At 32.9% G+C, this 21,352-nt stretch overlaps 1 protein-coding gene across 1 annotated transcript; it reads right to left on the bottom strand.

The window, feature by feature from the left end:
* Positions 1-4,419: 4,419 nt before the first annotated feature.
* On the bottom strand, positions 4,420-8,058 carry LOC119602300. The gene has a single exon (XM_037953732.1). The coding sequence runs from the start codon at positions 8,056-8,058 to the stop codon at positions 4,420-4,422; it is 3,639 nt and encodes a 1,212-aa protein (XP_037809660.1).
* Positions 8,059-21,352: the final 13,294 nt, after the last annotated feature.

Raw genomic sequence — 21,352 nt, 5'->3', positions numbered from 1 at the left:
GTATGTGTTAGTTTCGGTCATTCATTTCTTATAGGGAAATGAGCTCTCTTCCTTTTGTTTTCACACGTACATAAGCAGTGTTGCCAAAACGGCGGTTTTCCCGCTAGATCTAGAGGTTGTTGATCATCGATTGCGGCAACATTTTTTTAACTGGAAAATATTTTTATTTAGCTGGTTTTAGCGTTTTTTGGTCAATTATTTTTTATCGGTGCCTCGTTTCTGTAACTTCCGCATCGATAAGTTTCTCGCATGAAACAGTGAAATTGAAGAAAAAACAATGTGAATTGAAACAAAATATCATTTCTCACAAGCAAGTGTTTCTGTAAGAAAATTTTGTGAGAACTATCTGTCATTTATGTTTTTTGACGTAAAATTTCATTTCTCGCACATGCATGTGAGAAATGAAATTTTGTTTCAATTCACATTGTTTTTTCTTCAATTTCACTGTTTCATGCGAGAAACTTCTCGATGCGAGAGTTACAGAAACGAGCCACAGAGTACAGATGTTCTAACGGCAGATAAAATCTAACGGCATTTTTTGTTTTTTTTTCATAAGTGAGTGCAAAGAAAATTTGTGTTAAATAAGAAGAATTTGTTTAAAAAAAGTGAAAACATTAGTGTAAAAAAGAAAAATACATTAAAAAAAGCAAACATTGAAATATACTAAAGTTGAATATTGTTTTTATTAAAAAATACTTTGTTGGTAAGAAAAAATATAAATATATTTGCAATAAGCGTTTTTTGTTGACAACCTCTTTATGCAGGAAAATGGGTAAACCAAACTATAGTCAAAAATTTAGAAAAGAGTGGAAGACAAACCCCCAATTGAGGGATTGGATTAGTGAATCTGACAATGCGTCAAAGGCTTTTTGTCGCTATTGCAATTGTAATTTGCAATGTAAATTCTCAGATTTAATTGCTCATGCATCTACATGCATCTATAGCATAAGACAGATAAAGGTGGCTTTGTACAACAAAATAAAATTCCCTTTCAATCATCATACCATAAAGTTCAAATGAATGAAGCTGCATTATCAATGTACTTTTGTCAACACGGACCTATAGGTCCTGCAGATCATTTGATGTCGCTTTTAAAGAACCAGTTTGACGATTCTTCGAACTGTCAACAAATTCGATTACATAGAACCAAGTGTTCCAAAATTGTTAAAAATGTTTTGTCAATACACTTTAAGGAAGACTTACAGAAAGATATTGGTGACTCACATTTTATTCTCCTTTTAGATGAATCGACTGATATTGAAATAGTTTAATTACTTGGTAAGTTTATTGCTGAATTTTTAGGAAAGGCTTTATTTTATCGAAAATGTATTTTTACAGGTATTGCAATTATATATTATAGTGTGAATCGTCAAAAAATTGTGTCAACTTTTTTAGAGCTTGTTGAACTCTCTGGGTCGGACTCAGAATCTATAGTTCAATGTTTGAGAAATGTTCTGAAAATATTTCACCTAGATATGAAGAAATAGCTTGGAATTGGCACAGATAATGCGAACGTGATGGTTGGGCGTAATAAAAGTGTATATGCAGAACTCAAAAAGGAGAATCCTCATTTAATATTAATAAGATGCGAATGTCATTCTGTACAACTTGCCATAAACCACGCTTGTGCAACTCTTCCCAGAAACCTTGAGTTTTTAGTTCAGGAAACCTACAACTTGTTTTCCAAAAGTTCTGCTAGAAAGATGGCATACAAAAACTTATACAAGGCTATTAACGACGACAAGGTAAGTTCTAAGTAAACATTGTTTTTATATTTTTAAAACTATTTATATCTTTTGTATATAGGAACCATTAAATATACCCGATGGCTCTCTATAAATGTCGCAGTCAAAAGAATTCTTAACCAATGGTTATAGTTAGAAACACATTTTGGTATTGCTCGTCTCTCAGAAAGATGTTATTCAGCAGAAACACTTCATAAAAAGTATAAGGATCGTGTAAATTTGATATACCTTTCGTTTTTGAATCCAATTCTTTCTGACATAAGTGTTGTTAACATGAGTTTCTAAAGTTATAAATCGGACCGCATCATTTATCTTCAATATTCCCTTGTTCCGATACATTTAAGCAATTTATGAATGAAAAACTAATTTTCTGAAAGAGGCTTTATATGGGTGCTAGGGGCAAATATGGACCAAGCCCGATAACATTTTGTGAATATATTTATATTTACATAATATTTTATTGTGCTGAATTTCATCGCGATATTTGTGTTTATAAGTTAATTTGGGACATTCAAGTAATTTTCTGAAGGGGACTTTGTATGGGAGCTAGGGTCAAATGGGGCCCGATATTTATGAAATTTGGCAGGGTCATCAAGACTTCTATAAAACTTAGTTGTGCCGTATTTTATCGATATATCTGTATATTTAACATAATTATGAGCTCAGAAGCCCTTTTCGGGGGATTCTGTTCTATGGGGGCTAGGTGAAATAATGGACCGATTTTAACCATTTTCAATAGGCTTCGTCCTTGGGTCAAATAAAACGTGCGTGCCAAATTTCATTCAATTATCTTGAAAATTGCGACCTGTACCTTGCGCACAAGGTTTACATGGACAGCCAGCCAGACGGACGGACGGACATAGCTTAATCGACTCAGAAAACGATTCTAAGCCGATTGGTATATGATTATAGGGGGGATAGGGATACAAATACCTTGACTTTAAATATTGCAAAAATATATATAATCACTTGTTGAAAAATATATCACTTTGTTGTAGCACTCCAGAAGGAAAAGAAAACACAATAGAGGATTTGTTGTTGTAATTAAAACAGGTTTAATTTATTTTAAACACTTTCGCTTTCACTTTATAATATTTTATTGTTTGATCGTCACAGAACAACTGAACCGAATATTTATAATTGCATCAGTAATAAGCATAAATAAGAAGTAATGATATAAGGCGAATTAAAGAGAGAGAGAGAACAAAGAGATTAAGATAATCATAAGAAAACAACCACCAAATGTATTGATTTCCAGTATACTGGTGGTAATTAGATTAGGGGCAATTAAAATAATAATAAATATAATAATAAAAATAAATTCAAATTAAATAATGTTCTTGACATAAACATTCCGGCCCCCTTGCGGTAACGCAAAAGAGCAGAATGGAAATTCCAATATGATTGATACAATTTCATTGTTAAATTAAATTCAAAATAATTTGCGGCAAATTGGAATTACAGAAAATCTTTTATAGAATTCAAAGTTTTACAAAATAAAAAAGAATAGGAAAGTAAAAAAAAAACAAACTAAAAGATTCAATCTTGTTTTAGATAAAATTACAGTATTGACAAATATAAATGAGTACAAATCAATTATTTAGAATTCAGATTAATAATTGAAATATAAATATATACAAAAAAAGTTTTAATTTTTAGAAAATTCATTTAGTTTAAAAATAATTCATGGGTTTTTTATGTTTTTTTTGCAATAATAGTAACAATAATAATAATAATAATAATAATAATAATAATACAGTTCATTAATTCAATTCATTAATACTTTTGTAATACATTTTAACAACATTTTTAAATATTCATAAAAATATAAAATTGTTGAGAATTAGGTTGATGGTCGGCGAACTTTTCCGATTAGGATCCAGCCTAATACGGTGTCCTGGACCATGGGGGAAGTACGAGTTGCTGGACGAATTTCGGATTTTATTATATGGGGGTAAATATCAGCGCCTAGAATGAGGTTAATCTCCGAGGGGTTGTGGAATCTGGGGTCGGCTAAACGTATATTCTTGTATTGTTCGGCTACCGCTGCATCCAGCTCTTGGGACCGAGGGTACTGAGGCAATTCTTTAGTCACGATGGCATTCAAAGAGATCACAGGTCGTGTTACAAAGTGTGGCCTAAAAGTGACCTTACAGACTCGATTAGAGCCGGACCTTTCAATAGGTATGCGATACCGGGTTGGTAGGAATTCTGCTATTTGGCTCGTTTCCATAGACGGATTAATAATGCCACGGACGTCACGCCATTTACCACCGAGCTGGATGCTGACAAGAATCGTTGGTCTCAAAATAGTTGACTGGGGTATATAGACTTCGGGGTTGGGGTTGTTGTTTCTGGTAGGCCTGACGCGTTCATGGTGGTGCAAAAGGGTGTGGTGCTTCTGTTGACATTTTCGACATCTTTCTGTACTACGGCACCTTGCTAAGACATGGCTGTGAGCCAGACAGTTCTGACAGTATTTGTATTGCCGGACTACTCTTAGCTTGTTCGTAATGTTCAAATTGTTGAATTTGTAGCACCTACGCAAGGGATGATCTCTTTTGCAAAAACGGCAATCAGGTTGATGTCTTGGATACCTTCGTCTTTCTGTTACTGGAGATAAATTTCTTTGTTGGCGTCTGTTAGGCATAATGCTGTAAAGATAGGGGAATTATTAGTTTGATTCATCATTAGCGGGGGGAAGAAGAACTAATTTAACAATCGGCCTAGTTATAGGTCCAGTTGAGGTAATAATTTCTGCTACTCTAACTTTCTTGTCTTGACCGGGGGAAACCCTTTGTATACGACCAAGTTTCCATTCATTTGGGGGAAGATGATCTTTCTTGATTGCAACGAGATCACCGACAACAAAGTTTCTTTGGGGATATTTCCATTTGATTCGTTTATGCAATTCTTTCAGATACTCTTCTTTCCATCTACAAGCAAAATGATGGTGTAATATATTCAATTTTTGCCATCTGTTGGCATAACTAAGTGGTCGACAAGAAAAGTCTGGTTCCGGGGGTGAAAGCAGAGGGGCGCCAATTAGAAAATGGCCGGGTGTCAAAGCGCTTATTTCAGTGGGGTTGTCACTCATTGGACTTAATGGCCTTGAGTTAAGACAAGCTTCGATTCTAGTAAGCATAGTAGTGAATTCTTCAAAAGTAAAGGATTGTACATGGGTAATTTTCTTGAGATGTGACTTCAAACTTTTCACACCTGCCTCCCAGAGTCCTCCCATATGAGGAGCTCCAGGAGGGTTAAAACGCCACTCAATGTTTTGAAACGCGTTTTGAGATATGATATTAGATCGTACTTGGGATAAGAGGTTCTGTTGGGTTTTATTAAATATATTAGCTGCGCCTACAAATGCAGTGCCATTATCAGAGTATAGAACTTGTGGAGTGCCTCGGCGAGAGAAAAAACGGGAGAATGCCGCTAAAAAGGCTTGGGTTGAGAGTTCACTGGTGGCTTCCAAATGAATTGCTTTCGTAGCAAAGCATACAAACACTAATACATAACCTTTAGATATTTTACATCCGCGGCCAGAAAATGACTTTATATTATATGGGCCAGCGAAATCTAAACCGGTATTGAAAAAAGGGCGTGAAAGATATGTTCTTTCAGGGGGAAGTGAAGCCATAATCTGTTGACTTTGCCGTTTTTTAAATAAAACACAAGTCTTGCAGTTGAATATGACAGTTTTTACCAGATTTCTCAATTTTGGTACCCAAAACTCTAAACGTACTAGACGCATTAGAAGAGAATTTTCTCCATGTATCGTAAGTTTATGTAAAAGTTCTAAATATAACCGGGTAAAACGGCCTGAGTAGGGAAGAATCTTAGGGAATCGTTCATCATAAGATAGCATTTCACTTCGAGAAAGTCTACCATTGATTCTCATTATATTATTCGAATCAATAAACGGGTTAAATGTTAATAAGGGGCTTTTCTTGGGAATCTTTTGTCTATTAGAAAGCAGTGTATATTCGGGAAAGTAAAACTTTTGACAAGAAACCACTAAGCGAAGTTTAACAAATCTTATTTCTGTCTGTTGAATAGTGCGAGAGGGATAATTATATGTGGTTTTATAACGTGGGTGAGTAGAATGATAAAATCGATATATATAAGCAATTACACGCATTGCCCGAGAGAGATCAGAAAACCGGGTTAATATATCTTCAGAATTCTGATTTAGATGAGTTTTGACGGGTCTAATTTCTTCGTGAGTATCTATAACAGGTATAACCGATGGCCATTCGGAACTGGGGAGTTTAAGCCACGTTGGCCCATGCCACCATAGATCGTTACCTATCAAATCTTTCGCAGTGAGTCCTCGAGATCCTAAATCGGCTGGATTATCTTTAGAGGAAACATGACGCCATTTGTCATTTCCAACTTTATCTATTATAGACGTGATTCTATTGGCGACAAATGTAGTCCAATGTGAAGGGTGTTTTTGAAGCCATGATAATACAATAGTTGAATCTGTCCAGAGATGTAGATCACATTTATCAAGATTAACTTGAGACAGAAATGTTGAAATCAATTTGGCTAACAATTCAGCACCACATAGTTCCTTTCTGGGAAGACTAACGAATTTTACTGGGGCAACTTTAGTTTTGGCAAGGAGTAAATGAGTAGATACTTGACCATTTTCACTTGTAGTCCGAAGATATAGGGTAGCAGCATATGCTTTTTCAGAAGCATCACAAAAACCGTGAAGTTCTATATTGTATGAGGGGTTATAATTCACAAATCGGGGTATTTTTATCATTCTAATGTTCGGGTAATCGTCTAAAAACGAAAGCCAACTTCGTAAAGTGTCTGGCTTGAGGGTTTCATCCCAATCGATTTGATCTTTCCAGATCTGTTGCATTATCATTTTTGCGATTATGATCTTTGGGGCAAGCCAACCTGCGGGGTCAAACAACCTTGCAATATCTGACAAAACAGTTCGTTTGGTGATATTATTTCGAATAGGCTGATTTACGGGGTTAAAATAGAAATAATCTTGACTCGCATTCCAGCGGAGTCCTAATGTTTTAGTTGTTATTGTATCTTCCAGCGCTAGGGTATCAGACATAAGTAAATGTTCGGGTTCTAAGCCTTGTAGTAGAGATTTTTCATTTGAGATCCATTTACGGAGGGGAAAACCAGCAGAGTTCAAAATTTTGATTAGATTATATCTTGATTTTAAGGCTAAAGAAAGGTCATGGGATCCTGCTAGTACGTCATCGACATACATATTCTCTTTGAGTATGATAGAGATTTCGGGGTAATCGTCATTACAGGATTCAGCAAGTTCGAGAAGAGTTCTCAGGGCTAAATATGGAGCACAGTTTACTCCAAATGTTACAGTCTGTAGCTCAAAATCTTGGGGTTCTTTTTCAGAAGAACTGCGGAATAAAATCCTTTGATATGGGGCGTGTTGTGGGTTAATTAGTATTTGCCTGTACATCTTTTCGATGTCGGCATTAAAAACGTATTTGAATAATCGCCAACGGGTTATAAGGACAGTTAAATCTTGTTGTAAAACTGGTCCGGGGTATAAAACGTCATTTAGACTTAATCCTGACGAAGTAGGGTTAGAGGCATTGAATACAACACGAAGTTTAGTAGTTGTAGATTCGGGTTTGAGCACAGAATGATGGGGTAAATAGTATGAGGAGTTAAAAGGAGCAGATAAATCGGGTTTTACGGGAATCATATGGTGCAATATAGCATATTCTTCGATTACTTTATCATAATCATGTTTTAATTTAGGGTTCTTCGTGAGTCTGCTCTCATTTCTGAGAAATTGGGATAAAGCTGAGTTGCGAGAGTTGCCAAGGGGAATATTATTGGAATATTCAGATTTAAAGGGCAGGGAAACCACGAAACGACCATTTTCGTCTCTAAACGTTGTATTTTTGTATAAGTTCTCGCAGAAGAGATCTTCATTAGATTGGGCTGGTTTTTCATAAACTTCTTCGAGTTCCCAGAATTTAGTGAGTTGTGAGTTTAAGTCGATATGATTCATATATGATGAGACAGAGTTTAAAAGAGGAGCAGGAGAGTTTAACTTTCCTGAGATTATCCATCCGAAAATGGTACGCTGAGCCACGAGGGATCTATTATAATCCCAACGGATTCCATCTCTAAGAATTTTAGGGTAAACATCACAACCAATCAAAATTTCAACATTCGATGTTTTAGAAGAGTAGCTATCAGCTAAGGGTAAATCAGAAAACTTGGTACTCATAATTGTAGAGAGTTCGTAATAGGGTAAGTCTCCTGTTAGTTTATTGACAACGAATGCATCAGTTGTCATTTTAAAGAGTTTTTCTAAAGGTGAACTTATAGTGATAGTGCAAATTCGAGTTGCAGTGGCAGATAAAGAACCGCTAAGACCGGTTATAGTAGTATGAGAAGTTTTTGTGGGGATTGACAGAGAAGATTGTAATTTTTTAGAAATAAAAGTGGCTTCGGAGGCTGAATCTATAAGAGCTCTTACTGTACAACGCACATCTCCTACACAAACATCAACTAAAGCTGTTCCAAGGATAACAGAGTTATGTGTTGTGGACTGTAGTTGCGTTGAATACGCTTGACGTGAACTTGCAGCAGCGGCAGCTGAAGTTGTTGGGTTATCAACAGGATTGCTATTAGTTTGTGAGGGGTGTGAATCGCGATTATTGTTATTATTACTATTCGTTGAATAGTTCAAGGGTCTAGTATTACCTAGTTGGGGTACAGAAGAATTTTCAGAACGGTGTAAGAGAGAATGATGTTTTTGTTTACAAATTGAACACCTATATAAACTTTTACAGGTTTTATGATCATGCGAAGCTGCTAAACAGTTACTACATCGCCTTTGTTTTTTAACCAAAGAATAACGATCTTCTATTGACATTGATAAGAAGTTTGGGCAAAATCTTAAGGGGTGAGGATCTTGACAAATCGAACATTTCATAGGTTTATCTATTTTTACTTTTGTTTGAAACGTATTAACTTTCTTGAAATTATTGGGAATCTGATTTTTCGTATTATATTTCCTAAAGTTATTCTGAGAATCTGACCAAGATGTTCGTATATCTGCGAAACCTTCAAGGGATTGATATCTGGTAGTTAAAAAGCTATCCATTTCCTGCCAAGTGGGTAATTCTTTACTATTCCCTAGATGTTGTTGCCATAAATGTAAGCTGATGTCAGGAAGACATTTTGCACAAATAAAAACAAAGATAACGTCCCAATTTTTGGTTTCTATCTGAAGCAGCGAAAGATTTTTAATACAATCGTTAATTGATTGTTGAAGTTGTTTTATACAGCGACCTGATTCTTTACTAATAGGGTTGTTTAATAAGTTGAATAGAGTTTTCAATTGCGAATTAACCAGAATACGGGAGTTCTCATATCGATCGACCAGATTCTTCCACGCCATATCGAATCCGTTATTCGTGAGTGGACAATTTTTCAAAATATTATGGGGTTCTCCTTCCGTCTTTTTAAGTAAATGGAATAATTTTTCCACCGGGGACAATCGGGGATTGTTAATATAAAGGGCCGTGAACATATCACGGAATGATGGCCAAGAGACATAATCTCCATAAAAGGTTTGCGTGTCACAAGGGGGTAAAGATATGTTTGGGTTATAATCAATTGAAAGTGTAGGGGTTGTGACAGCAGGGGCATTTTGATTTCTGAGGGAATCTAAAATCTCATTAGCCTTAGACAGAGCTCGAACATGGGAATCAAAAGTTTTAAAAAATCTTTCTTTAAGGGTTTCAACATCAATATTTTCTTCAACTGTATGGTAATTTAACAAGATTTTATCATAGGATGTTCTAAAATCTGACCAGTGTCTTAAAATCTCATCCTTATGTATATCGAGAGTGTGAATTGAATGATTGGCAACTGGGATGCCAGCGAAAAAAGCCTCAAATTCAACAACTTTATCAGAGGATTGAATAAATTCATCTAAAACTGACATTTTAGGTGTAAATTTTTAAAGACTTTTATTTAAAAAACTAATTTGGGTTCCTTAACCACAAGTGATGACAAAAGCAGCGAAATTATTTGACTTAATTCAAACTTTTATTTAATTTTGTTTTAATTATTTGGGTTTTTAATTAAACTTTATAAAAAATTTTTTTTTTTTTTCAAAATAAAATTTTCTTTAAATATAAAATTAAAAATAATTTTATATTTACAAAATATCCGCAAATATAATTTAATTTTTTTTGAAGTTGAGAGAAAGTGGCAAAATATTCACAATTTTTTTTTTTTTTAAGTTGTGAACCTTTAAGGTATTGATCAGATTAGACCGATTTAATTTTTGTAGGGTGACTAAATAATTATGTGAGAGTTACAAAGTGTCTCTTAATTGGTAGTTAACAGTTGAACAAATAGCTGTGGTACGTGTTAGTATCTCTCTGAGTAAGATAAACTAACGAGTAATGATCACTGTAAGCTTTTATGTTAATACAAGTTAGCTACTCTGTGATCAACAGCATAAATGTATAAAGTATCGAAACTGTTATACTCAAATTATTTTAAACACTTGTGGATTTTATTGTTAATAACAAGGGATTTTTTATTTTTCAGAGATTTCTAACGGGTTGTATATAAATGAGTTAACGGACAAAGTTGTTGTTGCACAGACAATTATATCTTTTATTAGGGATATGCACATAAATTTAGATATAAAATTCAAACAAACGAAATACCTTTTAAATAATTTCCTTTCAAACGGGGTTACTTTTGTTGTTGTTGGGAACTCCTTAGTTGTCCTCTTTATAAAATTTACCTCGACCAGGGGGTTATCGGCAGCAATCTTTCCACACACCTTTAATTTTCTACTTTTTAGCCTGGGGGATTTATTACTGGGGTTAAGGAGATTATCGGCAGCAATTTTTTAAAACACTTTTTCACTTTAGGGGGGGCTTGTCACTGGGGTTTTAGGGAATCTTCGTCAGCACTATTTTTCACTTTATCACTGGGGTTTTAGGGGGTTTTCGGCAGCAATTTTTCAATTTATTTTTCACTTTTTCACTGGGGTTTTCGGCAGCAATTTTTCAATTTTTTTTTTTCACTTCATCACTTGAGTTAAGGGGTTTTGCAATATTTAAAAATAAAATATTTGAAATTTATTAGGGGGTTTTTATCCGGTTCGAAGGACCAAAAATGATTATAGGGGGGATAGGGATACAAATACCTTGACTTTAAATATTGCAAAAATATATATAATCACTTGTTGAAAAATATATCACTTTGTTGTAGCACTCCAGAAGGAAAAGAAAACACAATAGAGGATTTGTTGTTGTAATTAAAACAGGTTTAATTTATTTTAAACACTTTCGCTTTCACTTTATAATATTTTATTGTTTGATCGTCACAGAACAACTGAACCGAATATTTATAATTGCATAAATAAGAAGTAATGATATAAGGCAAATTAAAGAGAGAGAGAGAGAACAAAGAGGTTAAGATAATCATAAGAAAACAACCACCAAATGTATTGATTTCCAGTATACTGGTGGTAATTAGATTAGGGGCAATTAAAATAATAATAAATATAATAATAAAAATAAATTCAAATTAAATAATGTTCTTGACATAAACAGTATACTTTAAGGTGGGTCTAGGACGAATATTTTTGTATGTTACAAACATCAGCACAAATCCAATATACCCTCCCCACTAAAGTGGTGTAGGGTATAAAAAATATGTGATACTGAACAACAATTTGAAATTGAATTGTTTGAAAATTATATTAAGAAACTGAATTGCGTAACACAAAACCAATGGCACTATAACATCTAAAAAGGAATCGGAAATAAGACAACGATGGATGTGTCAGTTTTTGTGTATCACATTTGAAACAATTGATTCAAAGGTAAATAATTATATTATTTATTTTTGTTTAGCAACTAATATTTTCTAAACTTTCAGGTTACTAGAAAATAGGGACATTTTGTCCCAAATAGACTGCTTTTCTGGAAATAATATATTCCAATTAAAAAAAGGAAAATGTTATTCCATGTTTGGAACATTTTGGATGTAGTGCAAAAAAAATTGAAAAGATTTTAAATCAGCTAGGTAATATCAACATAGTTAGATGGAAACATCCTTCAAATACTACATCGTTCTGGTTTGAAGCTTTGTAACACGAAGATTCTGCAGGAAATTAAATATTTAAAGAATTGGCAGATTTTGCTTTGCAAGATCTTTGTATGCCGTGGTACAATGCGGAAGTAGAACGAGTTTTCAGTCAGCTAAATATTGTAAAATCCAAATTAAGAAATCGTTTACAATCTGAAATGATTAATGCAATTTTGACAGTAAAGTAAGAACATAATATAATTCCATTTGAATATGTTTTCATCAAAATTTGTTTCAGATATGGACTTCGTCGCCATGAAAAATGCTGTAGCTGTTGCCTAAAAAGTTTTTATATTTAATTGGATATAGTGAAATGTATTCTTGTTCTCAAAACGATAATTTTGAATGGATAGATATTCATTAATTTATATGAATGTATACATACATATTTTACTTAAAAATTAAATTCCTATTAGTTTTGTAAACAGTTTTGTTTAGTAAAATCGTTTTTCTAGTGGGATGGGACCTAAAAGTTTTGGCAACACTGTACATAAGCTCACAAATTGTACAAAAACAATCAAAACCAGTCAGTCTCTCATGAGCATTCATAGAAGTTGGTTGTCAAGGCGAATAGACTATAAGGTGAAGTCATTTCATTTTGCGGCGAATTCATGAAATTTTTTATATATGTAGTTTGACAGCGTCGGGTTTGAAAGAGAATTTTTTTTTTATATTGAGTTTGACAACTTCGGGCTAAATTTCCATGGACAAAAAAACAATCAGCTGTTGAAATGACTTCACCTTATTAGTTTCGCCATGTTGGTTGTGTTACGCTTGCTTATATTTTTATTTCAGCTGTATTGTTTTTTATTTTTGCTTCACTAAAAGAAATGATTGTTAAAATTCATATATTTTAACAACAATTTCTTTTTAGTGATTTTTGTTTCCTTTAATTATTTCTGCAAACCATTTTAAAATTATAAATATATTATTTTAATTAAAAAAAATTTATAAAAAAATATTCTTGTTTCTATTTTTTCCATTTGTTTAAGAAAATTTGATAAATGTTTGTTGAACAGAGAAACAAAAGCGGTTTAAATTAGTTTTTTTTATTTCTAATACATTTATTATTCAACAAACAGCACTTCGAAATTTCATAAATATTTCGTTCAGTGCATAGAGTGCCAGAGAGAGAAAAAAAAACAACTAACACAAATGCAAAATTAACAATTGCGGTAGTATTAGTTTGCCTTTCGCTGTTATATAACCACTTACTTTTCAATGACTACTACATACCGTTTGTATTACTTTATGTACTCTTATAATGACTTACATATAATCAGAAACTTTATTTTGAGTTTTTCCGTTTTATTTGCACATTTTATTGGATCTCACCCATAAGTTAGACAAAGAGTCAATGCATCCGAAAAAGAGATTTCCACTAACGTCTAATCACATGATTGGCTCTAATTCGTCTCTCGTCACGGATGTACCCTTTGTAAACGAAGGAGAAGATAATCGTCACTTTAATGTCACTTTTGTAAGCGACAGAGTGTACACATAAAAAACAAATTTAAGCTCTTTGTCGTCTCTTCGTAATCTATGGGCGATTGACTTCCTCGTACGACAAGCACATTTTAAAATAGCTAGTCCCTTAGGCAGTTCATGTTTTCAGGTTCAATATTTTAGAAATTTCAAAAACCTTTTGAAGTACGAAAAAGTACCAAAAAGTCATATTTTATATGTTCTCATTTACTTAATTTCATGATAATTAAAGAATATTTAAAAAGTACCTTTTGAAGAACTAAAAAGTTCCATACATATGTACTTAATTTCATGTTTCTACCCCTATAACAACGCACCGCTTCATTCGCAACGTGTTGTTCTTTCTCTGATTTGTTTTAATAAACAAGCAAGTATTTCAATAACAAAATTTACCGTATGATTATGTGCAAAGTAAATTTATAAAGTAGACTCATTTGAACAGCTGACTATTTTTTTTAAACTTGCTATTTGTGGTCTTACTTGTCAAAAATGTAAGTGTTTAATATTTTTTTTAAGAAATGTTCTAATTTTAAAAAAATTTTGAAATTAATATTAATAACAAAATATTTTTGGAAAGAACACTAATAATTGCCATATTTTCATTTAATTATTGGTTCACAATAATAAGATCACATAATTTATTCATAATTAATAGAAATTATTTCATTTTTAATAAAATTATAAACATTTTGATAAAAAACAAGTAAGAGTGCTATATTCGGCTGTGCCGAATCTTATATACCCTTCACCACAGTGTATTTAAAAAATATAAATTCTATAAAATTTTAATTTATTTCATTTTCCCGTTTACATCATTATTATGGCAATAGCAAAACGAACAACAACAACGCTAAACGAAATAAACACACAAAAAACAAAATACACAAAAACAATACAGTAAAACTAACAGACATCCAAACATACGAAACGAAATACACAACGCAATGAAACCAACAGACATCCAAACATACGAAACTGAATACACCAAAAAAAAACAATATACACAAGGCAATGAAACATACGAAACGAAAACCCAAAAAAAAGCAAAAACAAAATACTCAACGCATTGAAACCAGCAGACAAAGAATAATAAGAAGTTGGACTATGACCAAGGTGCCCTTATAAGGTGAAGTCAATTCTACAAAAACAACAAAAGTAGATACTTCTGTCAAAAAATTTACATGTTGCCACGGTGTTTTTTTTAATTTACCTTACAAAAAGACAATCCCACATGCCCAAAAATCTCTTCACGTAAAGTAAATATGTATTATATTATATTATTCACAAACAAAATTTTTATTTTATAAACGGTATTTTGTATGGAAATTTTGTTTTATATGTTGTTTGTGAATAAGGGGGTTAGAATATTATTTATTATTTACTTATTAAAAAAGTAAATAAATTACCAATTAAAATAACAACAAAAAATTAATATTAGATTACAAAATTTAAAGTATGTAGTAGCAAAAATACAAATTATATAATATTAATATTAGATTACAAAATTTAAAGTATGTAGTAGCAAAAATACAAATTATATACATATTATTTTTTATCAGTCAATATTGGGAACTTATAATACCGTGTAGGTCTCTACTATTGTCGTATAAGAAATATATAATGATCTTTATAGAAATGTGACCAAAACACTACAATGGAAAGTTGTTAAAAATTAAGATATCTTGATAAATTCAAGTTTTAATAATTTTATTTACAATTGTGGGATGTTTGTACTCTCAATTGATTAGTAAAAAGTTCCCTATAATTGATAAAATAGGTGCATATTTAAGACAAATAGTTTGTGCAATTTTTGAGTATTTCGTATAAATTTACTACGGATTAAAATGAATATAAAATTTATTTATTAATCTTTTGTCCTAAAAATATAATGGATCCCTAGATAGATGTACATATTTTTTCGGATTGTGGCAACTCTAAATGGTGTACTTTGACAGTTGTATCTACCTCAAATAAAAACAAGTAAGAAATTATAGTCGGGAGAGGCCGACCATATAATACCCTACACCTTTGACAAAAATATAATGTGATTTAGTTGCCATAATAAAGCAATTAAGTTGAATTGTACCTTGCCTTAGATATACATACTTAAACCGTTTATTGTTGAATAAAATTGTGGACATTTAAGTGAAATTTTTATGGGGGCTTTTCATAGGGGCTAGGGTCATATGAGAACCTATTATTATGGAATTCGTGGGGGTCATCAAGTCTTGTATACAACTTGGTTATTGCAGCTTTTTGTCGAGATATGAGTATATTAAACATAATTATGAACTTAAAAGCCCTATTCGGCGGGTTCAGTTGTAAGGGGGCTAGGTGAAATAATGGACCGATGTAAACCATTTTCAACAGGCTTCATCTACGGTACCATAAAAGATCATGTGCCAAATTTCATTGAATTATCTCCGAAATTGCGACCTGTAGTTTGATTACAAGTTTTAAAAGCCCTATTCGAGGGGTTCAGTTGTATGGGGGTTAGGTGAAATAATGGACCGATGTAAACCATTTTCAATAGGCTTCGTCTACGGTACCATAAAAGATCATGTGCCAAATTTCATTGAATTATCTCTAAAATTGCGACCTGTAGTTTGATTACAAGTTTTAAAAGCCCTATTCCGTGGTTCAGATGTATGGGGGCTAGGTGAAATAATGAACCGATGTAAACCATTTTCAACAGGCTTCATCTACGGTACCATAAAAGATCATGTGCCAATTTTCATTGAATTATCTTCAAAATTGCGACCTGTAGTTTGATTACAAGTTTTAAAAGCCCTATTCGGGGGTTCAGTTGTATGGGGGCTAGGTGAAATAATGGACCGATGTTAACCATTTTCAATAGGCTTCGTCTACGGTACCATAAAAGATCATGTGCTAAATTTCATTGAATTATCTCCGAGATTGCGACCTGTAGTTTGATTACAAATTTTAAAAGCCCTATTCGAGGGGTTCAGTTGTATGGGGGCTAGGTGAAATAATGGACCGATCTTAACCATTTTCAATAGGCTTCGTCCCTGGGACAATAGAAGATCATGTACCAAATTTCATTGAATTATCTTCAAAATTGCGACCTGTAGTTTGATTACAAGGTTTACATGGACGGACGGACGGACGGACAGACGGACGGACATAGCTAAATCGACTCAGAAAATGATTCTGAGCCGATTGGTATACTTTAAGGTGGGTATAGGACCAATATTATTGTGCGTTACAAACATCAGCACAAACCCAATATACCCTCCCCACTAAAGTGGTGTAGGGTATAAAAATGAGTGATCAGCTGTTGAATTGACTTCACCTTATAAGTGCACCCTGGTTGAGAGCAAACCAACTGATATTGCTCATTATAAAAAGAAGAAGAATTAAACCCAAGGTATATTAATTTTATAAGGTAGTGTCATCGGCGAATTCAGAATACCAAGCGAATTGGTTATATTTTTATACCCTACACCACTATAGTGGGGAGGGTATTACGTTTGTGCTGATGTTTGTAACACACAAAAATATTGGTCCTACACCCACCTTTAAGTATACCGATCGACTCAGAATCACATTTTGAGCCGATTTTCGAGGCTTGTTGTAACAGCCCTTCCAATCGGCACCTTCCCAATTTTGAATATGACAGCTTTAGAGGCGAAGTAAGCCCTACCTTTATTCTTGGCAAGACTAGCCATAGATTTCTGGTGGATACCTATTACAAATAAAGTTCCCTCAGGTTCTTCTTTCCTGTAAAAGACGTCCCATTTTTCCACGGCCAGCTCAGCATTTTGACCTCCAAGAATTTCCAGTATACGTTCATTAGCCAGTTTACTGCCTGTAGACAGTGGACTTTAAGAGCACCGGAAGCTCGCTCTTCTTTGCCAGTCCTAGCTTAGCGCCGTCCCAGGGAGGAGGGATACTTTCCACCAAGTTCTTTAGGGTGCTAACACATTGGTGAGAAGCCAACCTCATCAACATCACGCCCATGCTGAACTCGCAGCTCTCGCTCTCTATTGGTTGTTTGCTCTTTGAAGCGATTGCTTGGCTTCTTTTGAGATACCCTTACCTTCGAGGTTGATTTCGCCGACGTGTTCGTCTTTGGAATATATGGCTTGGCGTTGTCACCCTTACTCGCAGGATTCTCACTTGAAGTTCCTTTGAGTGAAGTATGGCTTGGCTTGGACTGTGTTTTAGAAGACGGGGAGCTCTTTTTCTTCTTAGGTTTATTATCAGTTGTCAACTCCTTGTGAGACCTGATCCTCTTTGCCTTAGATCTTGTGAGAGAGTCCGATTTTTCCTTTGAACTGTCGTTGGCTTGACTAACTATGATTGATCTTTTTATTTTTATTTTCCATATTTGTTTTTTCCAGTTTTTTAGTCCGCGGGGAATATAATATTCCCAGGTGGTGGACAATCTGCCCTCCCTCAGCTTAAGTGAAATTAAAGCTGGGAGAGGACAGATGGTTCATCACCACCCCCTATCCCCCACCCGGGGACGCGCTCGGTAGGAAAAACTGGAAAACTGTAAAAATTTCACATTTTGAACAAAACTTAGCATGTTTTGTTCAAAGAATAGAATAAAAATTCCTTGTTATTTTATAATTTTGTGAAATGTTTTGTTTGAAAGCGAATATGTATATCGCTAAGTTAATCCAGTAAGTCCATTAAGATGCATTTACATTATTTACATAAGTAGAACAAACATTTGGTTTCTTGTCGATCAAAAAGTGATATCTTAAAAAAATCGCTAAAATGGGTAAAATGTTAAAAAAAATTTATAAGTCGGAATTAGTAAGGTTGTTAAAAACGTATTATGGAAAAAACATTAGGTTCATTTACTTCCCCAGTAAATACTTGCAACGAGAGAGTAAAATTTAAATTTACAAAATTACTCTCAAAAATAGTAAAAAATAAATGAACTAGTAAAAACTTTCAAGAAAACAAATATGTGATTTTTAAACTTAGAATTAAAACTTCCAAAATAGTTAAAAGCATCTATATTTTTACGTAATATCGAAATAATTCACTTCGCAAACATTTTTATTACAAAAAAAAAAAAAAAACAAGTAGGAAATTATAGTCGGGCATGGCCGACCATATAATACCCTTCACCGTGAGTATATTTTAACAATTTTTATTATTCATAAAGAAACTGTTATGTTGAATTTTACCTTAATTCCAAAGTATTTAAGCAATTTATAGATAAAAAACAAATTTTCTAAATGAGGCTTTATATAGGAGTATAGGTCAAACATGGGCCGATCCTCATTAAATTTCGGAAAAGGACATGTCTTAATCGACTCAAAAAGTGATTCTGAATCGATTCGTATACTTTAAGGTGGGTGTAGGACCAATATTTTTGTGTGTTACAAACATCAGCACAAACGTATAATACCCTCCCCACTATAGTGGTGTAGGGTATAACAAACACAAAATCGTTGGCTGACAATAAGGTAAACAAAATACGGCTGTTCAATTTTGTATAAGATAATTATTACTAGTACAAAATAGAACTTGTAAAAGTTTGCAATGAGAGAAAACGTTTACGCTCTTGTTTTCTTCTCTACTTGCAAGTTTTTTGAGTTAATGAACGCTTTTCCAGTAACAATTGTTACTAATTTGTACTAACTAGTAACAACTTTCAGTTATTGAACAGAGTTATTATCTTTGATTTAGCACTTTTTGAATATAGGGTATCGATATAATACATATGTATGTATGTATGTACTTTATCATTGGGTTATAATAAATATTTCAGTTAACTGAAATACACAAATTCATCGCAAAAATCAATATGTAATTTACTGCCTTGCTTTCTTTGTAAAGGGCCCTTCACACGGTCACACTTTACGTACGACAAGTCTAATGAAAAAGTAAAATGAAATTCCATCCGTATGACAAAAAAGAGAATAAAAGTCGTATGATTTATATTTTTTGTGTTTACACGATTGGTATAAAACAATAACAAAGTAAGATGGAACAGCTGTTTCACTTTTTTTGTTTACATAAAAATACATCCCTGATCTAATGCGACTTGCTTGTTTTTTTAATCATTTCAAAAAATGAAATTTTCCATCCGTATTTTCTCTCAATGTGTGATGGTTTCATTACATATTGCGTTTAGACGATCCCATCAGTTCTCTTCTACACAAAATTTTGACAGATCATATTACTTGTGGTTGTTTACATTATAAAGTAAAGTTTTGGATGAAAGTTGGTTTCGAAAAAATCAAATAAAATTTAATCTAGATTGAATTTCGAAAAAAGAAAAATTTTAATTTAATGAGGATTATGTTATTAATTTCAGTTAATTACATTAAATAAATTTATGAAAAAATTTAAGATTTTTCCGAAAAAAACCTGCCTCTCGAAGGCATTTCTTTCTCTCGAGATAGATATTAATTCGAGCGAAATAAATTATTTACTTTATTGTGAATCAGGGTTGGCAAAATTGGTACAATTGTACTTTTTTTGGTACAATTCCTCAAAAGTACAATGGTACACCAATGACCCATTTTGTTCAATTTGAAATTCATTTCCTTATTGAAATAATAATCTAAAATTGTAATTCTGACACAAAGTTCAAAGGTAGGAAGTGTTTTAAGTGCTTTTTTGAATAGACTTTTAAAGTACATTTCACGAGACTTTGGCCTAGTCTAATGAATTTCCTATAGTCTGGTCCATAACTTAGTCTAGGGACTAGTCTATGAAGTAGCCTTTGCGTTATTTAACGACTATCCTTTTATCTAATCTTTAGAGTCTAGTCTATAGACTATTCTATTATATAGTATATAGACAACTCTATGTATTTGCTTTCGACTAATATATAATATTTTAATCTATATACTAGTATATTGTCTAGTCTATAGAGTAGTCTATTGTCTAGTTTATAGATTACTATATTCTGTAGTCCATAAAGAGTCTATAGACTGTCTATGGACCAATCTGGTGACCAAATGAACTTGTTTATTGTCTATTCTTATGACTAACCTATGGGCTAGTACAAATTAACTGTTAATTTTAAAAGTGATTCATATTGATATAAAATTAAAAAAAATGATTTGGTACAAATGGAATAAAAAAGTACAATTGTTAATGATGTTTTGTACAATTTGAAAGTTCTATTTGCCTGAGTTTTAATAATAAATATCACGAGAAATATTTAAATTTAAAGAGCGGAAAATACAGTTCTCTCATGAAAGGAGTACTAATGAATTTATCGGGACTTTTATATTGTACATAAAGTTAATTAATTAGTGTTTATAAAAAACCGGTTTTGGAAAAACCGGTTCTTCTGTTAACCGAAAATTAATCATTTTTAGAAAACCGGTTTGTCGGTTAACCGAATATAAAAACCGGTTAGCCGAAATGTTTCGAAATTTTCAAAATAGATATGTACATTAATCTTTATATATATAAAATTCTAACGTTACTGAGTCACTGACTGAATGATTCATCAACGCACAGCCTAAACGGTTGAATCTAAAGCGCTGAAATTTAGACAGGAGATTGGTCTCCCACAAAAAAGATCCACTGAGACGGGATTTTGGAAATATTTGGAAAAGGGGTAAAAACGGGTAAATTCGGTAACCTCATATCTCCTAAACTAGAAAAGATACAAAAACAGTTTAAAGCTTATTGTCGTTCATTTAAAAATTAAGCGGATAGGTGTCTGGTACTTTTTTCAAATTCGGCACCTTTAGGGAATGAACGGGTAAAAACTGTATTTTGGTACTTTTTTTGCATCCCATTTATCTTTTAAACCAATGAACATACAAAAAATATTTTTGACTCCTTCATAACTTAACGAAAAAATAAAAATACGACATTAGTACTTTTTGGAAATTTGGACGTTTAAGGGTTGAAAATTGTACCTATTTTTGGTACTTTTTGCATTGTTTCCTATGTACTGATTTGTATAAACATGTGAATAAATACTTAATGATGGGCTCCCACTACGATATTGCAACTTTTAGTAATAAAAT

Source organism: Lucilia sericata, unplaced genomic scaffold (genome assembly GCF_015586225.1).
Source record: "Lucilia sericata isolate MDLA Ls3-8-SP2 unplaced genomic scaffold, ASM1558622v1 Contig000220F_arrow, whole genome shotgun sequence".
Taxonomy (NCBI): domain Eukaryota; kingdom Metazoa; phylum Arthropoda; class Insecta; order Diptera; family Calliphoridae; genus Lucilia; species Lucilia sericata.
Note: the sequence above shows the minus strand (reverse complement) of the source record. Positions and strands in the feature narration are given on the sequence as shown.

Excerpts from the sequence above, each read along its gene's own strand:
- LOC119602300 (XM_037953732.1), bottom strand. The coding sequence starts at position 8,058 with ATGACAACTGATGCATTCGTTGTCAATAAACTAACAGGAGACTTACCC.